This window comes from Drosophila elegans, unplaced genomic scaffold (genome assembly GCF_018152505.1).
Source record: "Drosophila elegans isolate 14027-0461.03 unplaced genomic scaffold, ASM1815250v1 contig_208, whole genome shotgun sequence".
NCBI classification, from domain to species: Eukaryota; Metazoa; Arthropoda; class Insecta; order Diptera; family Drosophilidae; genus Drosophila; species Drosophila elegans.
Genome location: NW_024545578.1, coordinates 9,689,860 through 9,707,080, shown reverse-complemented (window position 1 = coordinate 9,707,080; position 17,221 = coordinate 9,689,860). Strand labels below are relative to the sequence as shown.

The following is a 17,221-nucleotide window of genomic DNA, read 5'->3' as shown; positions in this document are numbered from 1 at the left end:
TAGCCCCAATCATTTGATACGTCGCCATTCCCTTAATCTAGTTGTGAATGAAATATGAACTACGTCTGGTACTAGCATTGAACTTGAATGCTCAAACTTAATAGATAGAACTCTAGCCTTAGATTGAATTTAAATTTTAAACGGTCGAAAAGCAGTTTACAAAGTAGAACAACCAGTGTATATAATACACGCTAGATGGCGTAATTTGGCCGGCAGGCGGCGCTAGTTTGGCTATTCCGACGATATTTCGATTAAACAAGTAAGACATTACAATTATGTTTTGTTTAATTTTATGTTTATTTTAGTCCACGTTTTATATAGGTACAAAAATTAAACGCTAAGTAAAAGTAAATATATATAAACAAGATATTTTGAGCCATAAACACGAAAGCAAAGTAAGCGAAATTGTTTTGGAACCATTTGTTGTTTTGAAATATTTTTAAAGCCTTCTTAAAACCTTGCAATATTACAGTGAGAATATATTTTATTAAAAATATATTAAGATTTATATATTGAAATTTGGAAAAAAAATCTTTTTATAGTTTAGTAATTTAGGCGCTTACTTCGTTTCCGTTGTAATGGCTCCCTATGGGTTTAGACCAAATAATTTCTCATTTGCATTGGACGGTCGACAGGAACTGGCTTTCCAGTCACGATATGATGATGTTTGTACAAATCTCTTGGCTTAATGTACAATTCCTTAAAATCCTCACTGCTCACATGCCGGCTAGCCGGTCCAAGATATATTCCATTGAAACTGTGGCTAGAGTTCTCCCTAAGTTCCACCTCGGGTTCGTAGATGTTTTCGATCAGAGTTTGTCGCTTCTTCACCTTTTGAGCTCTCACTTCTAGAATTGGTTTCTTGAGCCTAGCCCGTTGTGTAGCCAGCCCGGTGCAGCTCATGATAATTGCCAACAGAACGGAGAACTCAACCAAGGCTAGAACCAGACTGCCGCCAAGAAAGATGCCATACTGCTCCCGATACCAGTTGTCCAGATGCGGAAGACATGATTCCGTGTGGCGTTCCCTTTTGTAGGAATCTCGTTCGATCGACTGGCAAAGTGATTCATTGGCCGGCTTTGGATCCAGATAGGCCATCGATTGTCCCGCATTTGCCAGCACACAGCAACTGAGTGGCACCGGCCAAATCCTCTGTCCATAGCTCTGCAAACGCCACAACGATGTGTCGTAGTCCAACGAACTCCTCATCCCACAGCAGCCAAAACGTGCCTGCGCCAAATCCATGGTATTGGTGAACTGCTCCTGGCCCGGAACTCCATAGTTGCTCTGCAGGGATCGCACCATTTGATTCTCGTCCAGACTGATGCCCAGACAATGTGGCCAGAGGGTTATGGCCAGGCAAAGCACAGACTCGGTCAGCAGGAGCACCACTACGCTCAGGAAATATACGCTCAAGAAACAGTAGGTGTGAAGGCAGCTGGCCCAGAAACCCACGACAGCGGCCAGGATGGCCAAAAATCCAGCGATTGCCACGCCCAGCGATATATAGAAAAGCAAAGGCTGCGGAAGCGAACTCAACCGATCACTAGAGGCAGCCAAAAGTCTGGAGAGCAAAATGCGTTTGTTGTCAGAGAACAGGTACAATCCGGATACGATCATCAATAAACCGCATATCTGTAAATAAAATATAATTAATAATATCTTAAAATGTAAAACAATTGATATTACTGTAAAAAGGGAATTTTATAGTTATATAACGTGCATTGCCATTCTTGCAAAAAAGAAATCAACAAAACTTTCACTTTAGTTAGTTACTTACCAAAAACAAAAAGTTACATAAATTGAGCAATAGTTTGTAATTAAAACAGCGTCCCATGTTTACTTCGATGCGGGTGTGGTCGTTTGTAGTAAATTAGAACCTAGTTTATTATGACGAAATGCAATAATTGTGGCATGGACAGCGATCAGTAAAGGCAGTGCTGTATGTCTCGCTGTGCTGCATGCTCAATTTCTATATGTATACACTACTTAAAAAAGAAAACACCAATTTAAGCTCGGCTTTATTCGATGCGACGCCCTAGACAGTAAAATTTAAACTAATCTATGGGGAGAGGCAACATTCTGTGGCAAGTTCAAAGCAGCGAAAGTAAGAGACCACAGAGAATGCGATTGTAACTCTCTACAAACCCACGATGGGTTACTCTCATTAAAACTTTTCAAGCGTCTCGCTTAGCTTAGCAAAACAAAACCGAAAACGATGTTCCTCCACCGAAAACATTTTAAAACAGAAACCGAAGAGAGAAACCTGTGCATGGGGCGCAATGCTCTTTGCTCTTATTTGATCACCACTGTGGCACCATGTCCAGCCATATGGAACCGTTTTCAAACAATAGCCGACAAGCAACAAAACAACTCCAACAGTTGAACTTTATTTATAACTAGACCCCAGTTTTTATGCAAAATTATCTTTGTAAAGGCTGGATTAAAACGAGTTCAGCGCTCATGGTTATGTTTGTTTTTTCCTGGTGACAGATTCTTTGTAGTTTATTAGAAGTCCAAGCAAGCTGTCCAAAAAACTTCACCCAATCGGTCTTGGCCTCGGCATTTTAATATTTGGAAAAATATTTTACAAATTAATTTTTATCATAAATTATACATCAAACCCAAATTATGCTTAAGATTCCAAACCTACGCAAAATGCCTGTGACCGAGCAACCACCTCGGATTGTTAAGATAGAGCGACCAACGCGAGGAAAGAGGCTCAGTCCCTTGAAAATGTCGATAATTCAGCCGCAGTCCTTATTGCCCAAGAACACCCCAAAAATTGGAGCTGATGACCTAAAAAATCGTTTGCTTATTCTTCAGAAGCGTGTCATGGAGTGGAAATCTTCAAGCGTACCCTGAGATAAAATGTTGAGCTAGGGACGGTACAGATTACTCATTTGATAAATAAATGAATTTATTAAATGAAATGCTTTTCTTTATAGTTTTTTTTTTTCTGATTTTTATAGTAAAAAAAATACTTATGTTTTGAGGACATTTTGGCCGCGTGCGGATTACTAGTAATTTAAAATGACTTATTTTGGACCAATGGAAAATGAATCTGCAGAAATGTGACCCCTTTCTAAATTTTAAAAAAGCAGAACAGTTTCCCAAAATATGTACTTCTTAAGCCGTAACTTTACTCTACAGCTTAAATCTCTCAATGCTTGTGGTCTTAGTTAGCAATTGAAACTAGGGACAACGTTTTTGTAACCAAACGAATATCTTTAATAGTGCTTTTGCTTATGATATTAGAGCTAGCTCTGCTCATGTAAAATTTTATACCGAAAAAGAACTCTGACCAGCATAATGAAAAACCATTTGAACTTTATGTATTAGGTTTTTGTTTTTTTAAGTACAAGTTCCATGTTGATTGTGTATTTGAGTGCTATATTAGCTCCATTTCCCAAAAGTCGTTTTAACAGGGGCTGAAATGACCTACTTTACGGGTCGACTTTTAAGCAATCAATAGTGCGTTGATTGCTATGGCTTCTCAGTTGCGCGGTGGTTTTTGGTCGTCCACGATTGAAAGCCATCCAGTGAACTTTCAGACGTCAGTGGCGAGCTAACATGGAGCGATGGCGCAACAAAGTGGCCGTGGTGAGCGGAGCCAGTGCCGGAATCGGAGCAGCCTGCACCCGGGCATTAATCGGTGCCGGAATGGTGGTCGTTGGTCTGGCGAGGCGTCACGAACGCGTCGAGTTGATCCGAAATGATCTCAATCCCGAAGAGAAGACCCGTCTACATGCAATCAAGTGCGACATTACGCAGGAGGATCAAGTACTGAAGGCCTTTGAGTGGACTCAGAAGCAGTTGGGCGGCGTGGATGTCCTGGTCAGCAATGCCGGTATCATAGCAACCGGAGAACTTAGCGAGAGGAACGACGGAGAAGCCATGCGGTCCACCATTGAGACAAACATCATGGGCACCGTCTACTGTGTCCGCGAATCCTTCCACTCGATGAGGAAACGCGATGCCGAGGGTCATGTGGTCATCGTGAACAGTGTAGCAGGTCAGCAGGTGCCCAACTTGGGCCCCCAACTGCCCTCGCTCAACATTTATCCGGCCACCAAGTTCGCACTTCGCGCCATGAACGAGATTTACCGCCAGGAGTTCCAGCGCCACAAAACTCCAGTGAGAGTTTCGGTTAGTGTGTCACATGACCCTTGAGGCGCACTTCCTAATTTAAATTGCTTTCGCAGACCGTCAGTCCCGGCATAGTGGATACGGACATCTTGCCGGACCAGATTCAGGATATCATCAAACAGCATATGCCCATGCTGCGAAGTGCTGACGTCGCCGATGCAGTTCTCTGGGCCATCGGCACTCCACCAAATGTGCAGGTAAGCTCCATACGCGACACTTCCTACAGCTCATTGTACATATTAACAAGTTTAATCGCTAAACAGTATGGCATTTAAATTTGCTAAATATTTGTGGTACCCACTTTTCTACTGATTTCTTTAATACTTTAAAATGAAAGAATATTTAGATGGTCCCTCAAAAATGTATCTTGGAGTTCCATTGTTATTAGATTTTAAAATTATAAAATTAAGTGATAACTACAATTAATATGTATTAAATTTCAGTGTTTTCAAGCCATTTTCAAAACTAAGTTTTAAGAAAAACCAAAACATTTCGTTGAATACTCATAATTATTTACCAATTTCACTATAAACATTTTGAGGGCTTACATATTTTGTAAGAGCTTTTTACTTACTTGGTTATTAATTAAAACTACGTCTGTGGTACAGTTGACATACCCTCCAATAAAATTTCTAACGTTTCTTATCATTTACAGGTGCATAACATAACAATAAAGCCACAAGGAGAAAAGTTTTAAACTTTGTACTAGCAAGCTGAAAACTGCAATTGGAAAATACATAAATAGAAATATATATTTATATTATGGAAAATAATAATACAATCTTTATATTAATGAGTAATTTGCGTGCTTATTAATGTCAGTTCTTAAAACATTATAACAATTATTAACGCCGGTGAAGCTTACACTTCCCCCACTTGTACGATTCCTCGGTAAAGCGATATAAAACTTCTTTAAAGAGAAATTGAGAGAGAGTTATAACTTAGAGGGCAGCTATGTACAAATAAAAAGTGGTAGTAAAGAGAGGCGACCACTTGTTTAACGACTCGGCTTAAACAGAAATTTTTAATTTTAATGTTATTTATATTACTTTTGCATCATATGAGTCCCATTTCGTATAATTTGCATTTAATCAGTTTTAAGTTGCCTTTGGAAAGAGCCTGCGAAATTGCTGCGCAACCCTAGTGCCGGCGAATTCATTTCCCCATCCTTAGATCTTATCCCTCTGCAAACACCCTTTTTCAAAGGACCCTCCACTTCGTGTTCAGAGTGGATTTAAGAGAGCTTCGCTTCGTGTCTCCAAGTTGTGTTTCACTTTGCCATTTTGTTTCAAAGCCGCATTACAATGTTCGCGCCTGAATCCTGTCGTTTCAGTTGTGTGGAGCCAGTCTCTCTGTAAACATCGTCCTTTGTTCGTTGTGGCCCCTTTTGTTGTTTTCTCAGGTCCTGCTTCCTTCGCCATCTGTTGTCGCGTGCATCTGTTGATTGTGTTCTTTCCAGAGTCAACGAATAAAATAAATAAACTTGTTCCCTCTTCGAGTTCGATAATTACTTTTTTATAATGTCTTCTGAAAAGGATTTAATTTAATTTAATTTTTCTCATTTTATATTAGTAAATGTTTTTAATATAGATTTTACCAAAAATAAGGATAAGGATGGTATATGACATATAAATCGATGAACCAACACCGATGAATTATATTATAATCCTATTAATTATTTAACTTTTCTTTAAATGTCTTCGAAAAACTATCTTTGTCTTACATTTTTCCTTTCCTGGTCTGAATCTGTATCCTCATCGGTGAATCACCATTAAAAAACTCAATTTAAATGCACATATTACATTTCGCCCGGGCAGACTACGCGCTTAACAATGACGGACTCCACTGGAGACCGCGTCACCTCATTTGATTTGGTATGAAAAATCTCCTTTTATTAATATTCATGAAAGCTGAAAACTTTTTCGGTTATTTATTTAATGGGAACTGAAATCCACTGAGTCCAGTGAGGATGCTCATGATTCTGTGGTTAAAGAAGAGGGTTAAGCTGTGTGCATAAATTTAACTTAACACGTTTGTATTTATCTGTTTTTTGTTGTTTTTAATAAAAAACGAAGTGTAAACTAATTGAAAAACAAGTGTGAAAGCCAATAAATCATGTATTTTAAAAAGCTCCATTTATCTAAAACTAAGCACAAATAAACGTTTAGCGTCTAATTTGGAACTGATAGCTTAAATTTCGAATATATTTGCCAATTTTCATTATAATTTAGGTAAGTCCTGGCATCGATAAGCAATTAATGTGTGGAAGCAGCCAGCCGCTATGCAAATGGTCATATGTTAAACGCCAGCCACCGAAATGACATCGATGCGATGGTATAAATCACGGATTGTGCGCTTTGGTCGTCGATGGCAGTACAAGTACTATTAAAAGCCATTCCGATGAACCTTAGTACTCGTAAATCATAAAGGAGCGCCTTCTCGGTAGCTACCTCGTCCTTTCGCCTTCTTTATTGTTTTGAAATTTATGTCCTGGAGAGATTCTCTGCAATCGGTATTGTCTTGGTTTGGTCCACTTCGGTCTAGAGTTGCTTCTGATTGGAAACATTCTAAATAAATTTAAAGCCGAACTAAAGACAACTTTTCCTTGGACTAACTACTATTACTATTACTACTATTATTAAATATAGATCCACTCAGTTTGTTTAATCAGTTTGAAGCATCAATCCATTGAGATTTTTGAAATCTGAAGCATAAGTCGAGTGAAAACATCGTACAATATGCATGGTGTAAGCATATAATAAACTCGCCAGATAAACGGAGCTGACGTCATTGACTTCACAACACAGGCAAACGAATTGGTGGAGATGGTGAATGCAGGACACTTGCCTTGATGACAGGCCAGGCTTTACAACAACTGCGTACGGCTCAATTCATTCAATCAAGTTAAATAGAAGCGGTATGAGTTTCTGGAAACATCAGCTGCAGGCTGCTTGTTCTATAGCAAAAGCAGCTTGTTCTATAGCAAATATGAACAGCATGGGCGGATCAAGAATGATTTTTCAAGGGGTCTTGAGAAATTGTTACCAATTATTTAATAATAATAATAAGTAAGTGGTCAGTATGTTTGTGGTCTTTTACACATTTTGTGCTTCAGTATTTATTGAGAACTCATTTCGTATCTTTTGTTATATTTTAACTAATATTTTTCCACTACCTTTTTCTTTATATATTTACAAAAATATTAATGTACCGACCATTTAGATTTAAACCATAGAATTAAATTGAACCCACTACTGATGCACAATTATTTACCCCTTTGTGTGTTTGTTTTATTTGAATGAAGAGGATAACAATGATTGACATCGTTGACTTAAGCTATAATATTTACACTGTATCCATTTGCCAGGACGAATGGATACTGTTGTAAAAGCGCTTAAACATTTGGAAGGCTCACAAGGACGAAGCCTAATTGAATTTCCACTGCCATATTCTGGAAATAATTTATATTAAAATAAAATAATACGAAAACAAGGAAGTTTATGACGCAATAGATTCCAATGAATAATGGTTGATTCGGCAGCACATAATTTGTGTGGCGAGCACAAACTTCCATGACTCTACTCATAGCCGCTCACAACGTCCGTACCACGGCTCATATGCTTTTCATTTTCATTGGTTATTTGTCGCTTGAGTTGCTCGTCGGCCATAAAGATTATAATCTTGGTGTGCTGGTCGGACACCAACAATAACAATAAAAAAGGAATTTGTTCTACCATAACCCAGCAAAAGCTGTGACGGAAAATGTTTGTACCAAATTGGGATACAAAAAATCCAAAAAATAGTAGGGGAAAAGGAAAAAGAGCTTGAAAAGGATAAAGAAACATGGTAACGTTTATCCCGCAAAATATGAGCCTAAATAGTATAGTGCCTTCTAGAGCTAAAGTCGAGGTATTATTAAAGCTATATAGTATTTACACTTAAGTAATGTAATGTTTTGATATTTCTCCATTTTTCCCATCATTTATTATAAATAAATATAAACACATTGTGTTGCAATTTAAGAACATATGTATATTTTTTTATTTTATAAATTTTTGTAACATTAATCTATTTATATATAATTTTGTGATAATATAATTTTCACGACTGGCAGTTTTTTTTTGGAAGACAGTTTTAGGATTCCAGAAGGGGAAATCTATTTATAAACTGGATGACATCTTCCGACTGGCGACTTATACGTTCGGCTCGCAGCTTTCGATCGTTGGTAATATCTCTTAGAAAAGTTGACCAGTTCGATGCGAGGTTCGGCAATCGCTCAATAGAGATCTCAATGGGCGTCATCGTTCCTTTCTTGCAATTCTTTATTTGTCCAGCCGATGAATTTTCTGGGGCCGATACTGATACAGCATTCGTCATCTTGAGTACTTTTAAGTAGACTATTTAGAACGGACTCTTAAAGCAGACTGATCTCAAACAGTCCATGATTTGGTTTATATAGATCGAAGCAGGTAGATTTACATAACTCTTCTGTTCTGGGTTCAGGTAAAATCCGCGGTAAAACCCACAGATCCAACCAAAATTCAGGTAAAGTAACGCCAGCTGCTATTTAAAGCCTGCTAAATAATCTGCTACCAGATGCAAGGGCCTAATAGAGTCATAAAAGCCATAAACGAAACATTCGCACAACTTAGGTCCCGAAAAATATTGCAAAACAAGGATTACGTGCTAACCGAATAGCTTGTAAAATAGTAGGGTGGCAAGGGTAATTTATTATAATCACGATTTCAATATGATCATCCAATAGTACTTTTATAGTCTTAAATACATATAATTTTATTTTATTTATGGATATAGAAATGCTTAACTAAATGAAGAGTAGAAAAGTGATATCGCACTTTTAAGTTTTGTTTATCAATTGTTCTATCACAAAAGGCACAGTCCGTTTGAAATGCTGTCAAATCTTTTTAATTTATGTAGTGTTGTACAAATTTTAGACTACAGTACTGGTCATTTTTACAAATTTGTTTTGTATCCTTGCCAATTTTATTGAATTCAAATTAAACACGTAACCAAATTATAAAACCTTGTTTTAAATTCAAAGCAGCAAAGATGCCCTTTCATGTCCTGGAACCTAGTATGTTAAGGATGGGGCGCTCAGTTCCAGCCAGTAGAATTACGACGGAGGACCTTAAACATCGCTTACTTGCTCTTCAGACACGAGTCACTGAATGGAAACGAGTCCAAAAGAAGGAAACTGATCTGAATTTAAGTTTATGGAAATTTCAACTGACCGAACTTTAGTTTGGGACTTTATGAAACAATTATATCTGCATACAAAATGCTATAAAATTCTGTCAATATAGCTAGTCACAAGTTGAATATTGTTGGCTTGGCTTGTTCGCTTTTTTTTTGTAAAATCCGAAGTCAATCATTCTTAGGAAAATGGGCTGATAAAGTAATTTTAACACGCACCGCGTAATCTTCTTTTAGGTATGCAACAAATTTTGTTACAGGCACTTTTTGTTGTCAGAATATTCATCCGAATTCCATTCCAGCGTTCTGTCGCCTGCGAAATTGAGCAATTTAATTATACTCGTATGGAAAAATAATGATGCTGCCTCTGCACATTCTCCGGAAAGGTAAACATTGACATCCAACGAAGGCTTCAAACTGCCGGGCGACAATTGCAATTAATTGCATATTTTAAGCCATTCCAGATTGGAACCGCAGACACCGTGAGCAACAACATTGCGATATAAAAAGAAAAAAAAACATAATATATGTTTAATGTCCATAATAAAATGTAAAAACAAAAGGATTGGCCTGCCCGTTATCAAAGGAAAGAAATTAATTGGTATTTATGCCAAAAATTAACAATTATGACAATAAAATTCATTCTGTTTACTATAGGAATATCCGAATTGTAATGTTCAATTTATCGTGGCCATAAATATTTGAAAACAAAGGGTTAAAATAATGTTATGTATTTGATAATTATAAAAAAATAATGGATAATTTTTTGTGTAATTTTTCCTTCATATTTTTAAGAAGTAAATATCTACATCTAGAATTATAAACACAACAAAACCTCTTTTTTTATTACTTTTTATTTATTTAAAATAAGCTACGCTAGAATACCAAATGATTATGGAAATTCAAGTCTTGTTAGTTTCTGTGGCACCCCAGATAAAAAGGAACTCTCGCATTTGATGGCATTTCTGGTGCCTGTAGGCTGTGCAATTGCCTATCTCCTTTTCCCACAATATTTTCGAGAGTCCTCGACGTGAATATTCGCGACTCCTAGAAGTTTTCGAGACACCATGTGGGAAGGCCGAAAAACAAGAAATAAATGGCAGATCGTATAGGCAGAGAGGAAAGGAATCATGGGCAACTTGGCGTGTGTGTGCCACTTGACAGTCGTTTAAATGCATTAAAATATTACCTTCTTCAGCATGAGCAAAACAAAACACAGGCAAGGGCAAACATGACATCCGCCAAATTTTCACATGCGATAGACTGCCACCGAAAGGGATGGGGAATGGGGAATGGATGGTCTACAGGGAGGAGGGAGGGAGGAGACGCCCACCAGCAGGCCGGGAAAAATCAAATCATCAGCCAAGGCCGCGCCAGCCAATGACTACAACAATGGGCGAAAGGATAGCTTTGGCGTGGCTGTTTGCTACCCGGACAGGAAAAGGGTTTGCCCCAGGATTTAAGTGGGAGGGGATGGAACGACTGAGTCGACTAGTTAACACAAATTGAAATTTTTGAATCAGCAGACCGAAAAATAGGAATACAAGACTAAAGCTAAAACGCCCATTTTCAAGTTTTGTTCGCCATTGATTTTTCCTTTTTCCTTGCTTAATTTGCATTCCATTTACTTTCCAAACTTTAATATGAGCGGCAGGTAATCAAAAGGAAATATAATGCTTTAAACTTTTAAATTAATAAATGTTGATATAATTGTTACTAATAATTCAGTGCCGCATTGTGAATTAAATAAGGCTTAAGTACTCCAAGTGACCCAAAACCCACAAAAAAAGAAGGAAGCAACCAAAACTGAGAGGAAGAACAAAAATAGAGGAGACAATACGAAAAATAGAGGAACCGGGAGTGGCCGGCGAAAAACAAAATATTCATGAACACAGCAGTCTTATAAATAAATTCCAGCCCCAGCACAGAACCCATCATTGGCACTTCCACCCTTAACCTCAGTCGCACCCACATCGTTGTCGTCTGCCGATGCAGCTGCTATATACACAACACTACTTGGTGTTTGCCACCCACAAAACTCGGGAAGAAAATGGCTTTGGAGCGGCTCGAAAAACTTAAAAATATGCTAACAGAGAGTGGGGGAAAAAGGAGCATCAAGCTTTTATGATGGTTCGATTTCGTGGAATTAGCAATGAGCAGGAATTGCAACAGGATGGAAGCAGCAAAAGGTCGACCATTTGCCACTGAAAAGCAGTAGTAGTCGCTTATGCAAGAAGCGAATTTTTAATAATACCAGAGAGAACTTGGAATGGTGGCAAGTGGCTGCAGAGTGGCGAATACATAATGCAGCGACCATCAGGGTACAACCCGTAAATACACTCAACGGAATACGCTTAACATCGCACCTCTACCAAATAGACCATGCACTATTAGTGGCAAATCTAAGAAATACAACTTACTTAAAATATGACTGTCATTAAAGTTATGACAAAACAATAATTTTTAAAAGTAATTTAATAGTTCCTTGTTAAATTTAATCAAATAAAGCCCCAGACAATTAAACTCTTACTTGTTACTTAAATTTCGGCTTGTTTAATAGGAATACAGAATAAAGATATTTAACAAAAACCCTTTGGGGCAAATGCTCTGTTAATTTAATTTAAAAACCATTCTAAAATTTAAATTCAATCTATGTAAATCAAAGTCAAAGTGTTAAATCCGTTTTAATTAATTTAAGCCATTGACATTGACAGGAAATCCCGATTATGTGCAATTTGCCGAGCTTTCCAATCCAGGAAAAGATCGTGAAGTGAAGTGAAGAGACGGGAATCATCAGCCAGAGGCGGTTGGCGACAAAAAGCCATAAAATAAATTATTTCAAGAATCAATTACAACTAATAGCACAGACCAGCTGGAAACCAATTTAATTCACTTGAGCTGCATACGTAGCGCTTTTGCCAAAGGAGGGAGATGAGGTTTTTGGGTTGCAAGTCGGGGACAAAACGGAGGACCCAGTGGAGAGGACCCAATGCCTTCCGTTGATTTGCAATGTCTCCAAGTGGGTGGGTGTGTGCTCAAGAGTTCGAATTTTCCAGTCAAGGGTGTGGGTGTGGATGTGTGTGTATGTAAATCTCATATACGATGATTTAAGCCAATGCATAATTGATTGTAATGCTTGGCAAGCCGATTTCGGTTTGCATAAGGACAAGGCGAAGCCCAGCATCCAGTCTTCGGAAATTAGCCTGCTTCCATGTGGCCCGGGGATGGGTAGAAAGGATTTGAGAGAGCTGGCCTCTGCAAATTGGTCAAGTACTAATCAATGGCTAAATGCAATTGGAACCAGGAAACAAAAATTAGAAATTGTAAGGCTAATCATCTAATAAGATTGCCTATCATTGAAATATATATACAATTTTTCTGTTTTCATTATACTCATATATATTCTCTATTAGCAAACGATTCTATAAAATTAATATCTCGGCAATCGTAGAACCTTTATAGATGAGTATAAAATATAAATTAAAATATTGTCCACCTCTTAAAATTCATAATGCACAAAATAACTATTTATATCTTTAATACTCTTATTATATTATTATGCCGGAAAAGCATGTAGAAACCAGTGGCGTACTGCTTTTTGATATTAAAGTTCTACGAGAACCTGTATTTGGAAGGATAACAAAAAGATGGCTTAAAATTCTTAATGGCTAGTACGTGAGATGGAAAATGCAGAGATTAAATAAGTTTTGGCAGTTAGAACAATGAGATACCCTAGATATTATATTATAAAACGTTTAAACTAGATCTTTTGAAACAAAAACCATATGTTTTGAAACGGGATGAGTCAAAATACGCAGAATGGAAGTTTTTAAATCGATTCAAAAATTCTTTATTCGTTGGAATAACATTTCAGGTTTCAGTAAATCAATTTTTCAACTTATTTTCAAAGTTGATAAGATTTTTGGAGTTCGTAACTTCGGCAACTAATGGTAATTAAGATTTAATTTTAGGGTAAGTATGAGTGTCTTTTTACTTTTATTTTTCATGGAGTACGTTTGGCCATCCGTTAATGGCTTGTTGGAGTTGCTGACTTCCGACCTTAAGCTGCTGGACGACACGATTGCATTGGTATGTGCACGGAATTCTCAATTAATTTTAATTTCATGTCAACACCTTTGGCCGACAAGTGCAGGATGCAGTTGTAGGCAGAAATCTGCAGTTTCGGAAGTGTAATTATCCTTATATTCCAATCTGGGGTGGCTCCTGCCTTTCTCCTATCTCTCTCAATTAACCGAAAGAATGTGAAGCAGCACTCAGAGGTGCAGGAGCCCAAGGGAGCGTGGGTAGACATGTACGTTTGAGGACATTAACCTGGCAGCAAAGGTCCACGCACGTGTGCGGAATCTGCAAGTGCCAAAGTCCTAGAAAAGGACAACGGCAGGCGAAGGACACACAGGTCGGCCGACGATGACAGCCTGCTATTTGGTATGAACATTAAGCCCCCAACTGGACAACAGAATTTCTCTCAACTGACCGCAAGTAAATAAGCGGCTTTTCATAAATGTGCAAAATTGACAGACGGCAGCGAAAACGTCATTTATGGAAATTAATCTTGGCATTAATTAATGTGTAAATGCAAAATTTGCTTTATCGTTATTGTGGGAGTAAACACGTATTGAATAAAATCTTCTTCCAGAAATTACCATCAACTCAGAAAAAATATAAGCCAAGTGATGAATTACAATACATTTTTTTTATACAAAATTTATAGATAAAAATACCATACAAATGGAAATAAGTTTTGTTCAAGTTGCCCTACTTCCATAAACTTATACTTATTTGGGGCTAAGTTTAAATGAGTTTGCCATTAAGACTTATTACCTTTACATCGCCAACGTTCTGTGTAATTTGAAGGAAATTTATAGCAATGTCCGCAACGATTGCCGGAGAAAATCGTGGTTGCATTTTCTGGGTAGCCCAGCCATTCATATTGCTGTGGCACTTCTCCTTATGATAAGTTGACTCCCCATGAAAAGTTGGCGGGCTTCTGAGTCCGACTCTGCTCTTAGCCCGCCTCGCATTTGCATTTCAATAATTAAGTGTTATTGTGGGTAGTTTGGCTTCTGTTTGTTTTTATTTTCCCCATACTCACATGGACTGAAGGTGCATGCGTGCCGTTCGGCTGCAGACAGAGGCACATTAAAAATATAACAACAATGAAGTTGTGTGGCTGATATTAATTCATTTACTGTGCTTGGCAAATGGCGAGCAGTTGTTGCAATAACTTGGACAATAAAAACGGGGTAGGAAAATACCCCCCCAAGCATTCCGCCTATATGCCATGCAACTTTTTACATTCTTGCCATTTTATTTATTGTATGATTCAACAATTTACCTAGGTTAGGCGACGTGAATATTAAATTATCCTTTTGTGTGGCAGCTAAGAAAGAGGGAAGGATTGCAGTTGAACAAAGGGACACGTAGTATTTTAGCCTGGACGACTACCCAAGTGTAAGCAGTTATGGACGACATTTTTTGCGGCCCTTTGCCAGGATCTGCATAATTAATTTGTCTTCGTTTAACTTAGAAAATTCTTACCCGTTCTTTTCTTAAGTACCTTAAATTTTTATTGACTAGTAAATGTCCTTTTCCCTTAAGAGTATACATAAGTTATTTCTCCCAGATTCATGAAATATTCCACATTTTTTCTATTTAAAGATACATTTTTAGTTTGTATGTATAGATTATAAAATAGATTAAGTTAGGTGAACACTAATAAATCCCTTATTTTCAAAATCTCAAACTGTGAAGGTAAAACAAGATGAAAACTTAGGAAAATATCATTGTCCTTGTCATTTAAATGTAAAAATTGTAAAGTAAATAAAATAAAAGTCATTTGAAGTTGTGTGCTATTAGGAAGCCAACTTAAAAAGTTATTTCTATTTTGGTCAATTTGCAGCACAAGGCTATTTGACAGAAGATAAATTTGTCCTCTATTTAACGGGTCTAAAACTCACACAGTAAGACCAAGAAAAAAACTATAATTCTTCCAACAAGAACGGCAATAACAATAACAGCCAACAATACTACACACAACACAAAAACAAGTAGAGCCCACAAACTGCAAAACTTAACGTACAAGTTTTTTGCTCACACACTGAATTGCATTTGTACATATAAGGAGGCACCTCGCTCCGAAACTCAACCATGTGATAATGCAATTGTTATTGTGGTCGTAAATGTGTTGCTTTTGTTCTTAACTCTTCACGTTGTTTGTGGCAAATTTAAACAATTTGCACATTGTTAACATTTATTTATCAGTGTCGTTACAATTTGAAAACTGTGTAATAGTTGTGCTTAGTGAAACTACGTAAGTGGTGAGTGCGGGGAAATGCATTTGTGACAAGCACTTTAAGCCAGTCAATCAAGCAACAATAAATATCAGCGTTTAATAATATGAAACTGTGAAAGTAAGTGGTGGGAAGTCCAAATCAATACGCACTCCCTAACTTTTTCAGCGCTTTTCCGTTCCATCCACCCCTTCTTTTCCCTATCTTACCAACATCACTGACAACAGCTTGCCCCGAAAAGCATTGCAATGGAATTTTGAGCATGCGAAGAAGATAAAAGCATAGCATATGTACGTACAAAAGTACATACCTATTTACACTCAAAAAAAAAAAAGAGTAATAGGAAAAAAATGCCAAAGTGCAGTTCGCAAAGTTTATGTTACTAGCATTATATTTAAACAATTAGTGATTCAAAAAGTTGAAGTTCAATAAAAGTACTTCTTTCATTTAAGCGAAATAGATTAAACAAATAAATATACATTTATGTAACAATTAAATACTTTTTGTCGAACTCGAGAAAGTATTTCAGATTTCAATCCTATAAAAGGCTAGGATACCAATTGTATTAAGTTGCTGCCCACACTAAATCTAAGTGATTAGAACATTAGTCCTTAAATTTTAATTAACTGTATAATACAGTTAAATCATGGCTATCAAATTTTTCCAAGTGTACACGATTGTGCGTGATTTAGGTCCTCTGCGTGAGTGTGTGTATTTTTACTATTTATTTATCAAACAATATGCAGCTGTTGCACTTCCCATATGCGTTTCCCACGTATTTTGAATTTAATGGCAAACTTAATGTGTCTTGCTCTCTTCCGCCTCCAACTTGCAACCGGAAATAGGCGTCCACGTGTGAGTGTGTCTGTGTGTGTGTGTAGGTGTCTGTCTTAAGTACAAAAATGGCAATTCAGTCAGCCGAAGCCACAAATTTTCTCGCATCCTTTGGATTGCTGGCAATTTAACTGTTTCAACCCGGTTTTAGTACTTCTAATCCTTGGGGTTCAAATGTGCACCTTGAAGTATGCAAAAACTTTTTCGACCACTGGCCATAAATGTTATCATTCTGTTGGGCCAATTGCGAGTATGCCGGTTCGAGCTTGGAGAGAATAAATCATATTTGTGGTCTTATCTCGAGAGGAATGCATGTGATCAAAAGACAGGAGTCAATGACCGATGCGGGAAACAGAAGTTAGGAAACATAGGTATATTTAACCTGCTGTCTCATAAGCTGAATTATTTACTCTGTCCCATCGAAATTAGATAACCAGATGAGCTAAGGAAGAATTATTCCAAAAATGCTGGCCAAGCAAACGCAATGACTTTATGGCTGCGCATTTGTAAGCGCAGCTGTTGCAGCTGCATAAGCAGAAGTACCCGTATCTAAACTGGCACTAGATGGAGCTGAGCACTGGCAACTCTGAGCTGAGGCTGAGGCTGAGTCTGAGTCCTTGAAGCAGCTGTTGCTGGCGACGAAGACTTAAAACGTCGCTCGACATAAATCCCACCCAGAGCCGGTGCACCCATTGCTTTTTGAACTCCTCCCA

The 17,221-nt window shown here is 37.6% G+C and overlaps 4 protein-coding genes and 1 long non-coding RNA gene across 5 annotated transcripts; 3 read left to right on the top strand and 2 right to left on the bottom strand.

The window, feature by feature from the left end:
* Window positions 1-313: 313 nt before the first annotated feature.
* Window positions 314-2,036, bottom strand: LOC108146634 (CD82 antigen). Its single transcript, XM_017272678.1, has 2 exons — window positions 1,781-2,036; window positions 314-1,635 (listed from the first exon to the last, which is right to left on the bottom strand). Exons 1-2 carry the CDS (start codon window positions 1,835-1,837, stop codon window positions 595-597), a joined length of 1,098 nt encoding a protein of 365 aa, XP_017128167.1. The 5' UTR covers window positions 1,838-2,036; the 3' UTR covers window positions 314-594.
* Window positions 2,037-2,526: 490 nt separating this feature from the next.
* On the top strand, window positions 2,527-2,933 carry LOC108146673. The gene has a single exon (XM_017272727.2). It carries the CDS (start codon window positions 2,632-2,634, stop codon window positions 2,863-2,865), a length of 234 nt encoding a protein of 77 aa, XP_017128216.1. The 5' UTR covers window positions 2,527-2,631; the 3' UTR covers window positions 2,866-2,933.
* A 617-nt stretch (window positions 2,934-3,550) lies between these two features.
* Window positions 3,551-4,990, top strand: LOC108146644 (farnesol dehydrogenase). The gene is made up of 3 exons (XM_017272690.2): window positions 3,551-4,149; window positions 4,206-4,346; window positions 4,805-4,990. Exons 1-3 carry the CDS (start codon window positions 3,574-3,576, stop codon window positions 4,844-4,846), a joined length of 759 nt encoding a protein of 252 aa, XP_017128179.1. The 5' UTR covers window positions 3,551-3,573; the 3' UTR covers window positions 4,847-4,990.
* Window positions 4,991-5,679: 689 nt separating this feature from the next.
* Window positions 5,680-10,197, top strand: LOC108146993. The gene is made up of 5 exons (XR_001774504.2): window positions 5,680-7,217; window positions 9,212-9,600; window positions 9,666-9,749; window positions 9,819-9,964; window positions 10,021-10,197. It is a non-coding gene; the product is annotated as an uncharacterized LOC108146993 (long non-coding RNA).
* Window positions 8,215-9,216, bottom strand: LOC108146992. Its single transcript, XM_017273258.2, has one exon. It carries the CDS (start codon window positions 8,524-8,526, stop codon window positions 8,284-8,286), a length of 243 nt encoding a protein of 80 aa, XP_017128747.1. The 5' UTR covers window positions 8,527-9,216; the 3' UTR covers window positions 8,215-8,283.
* Window positions 10,198-17,221: the final 7,024 nt, after the last annotated feature.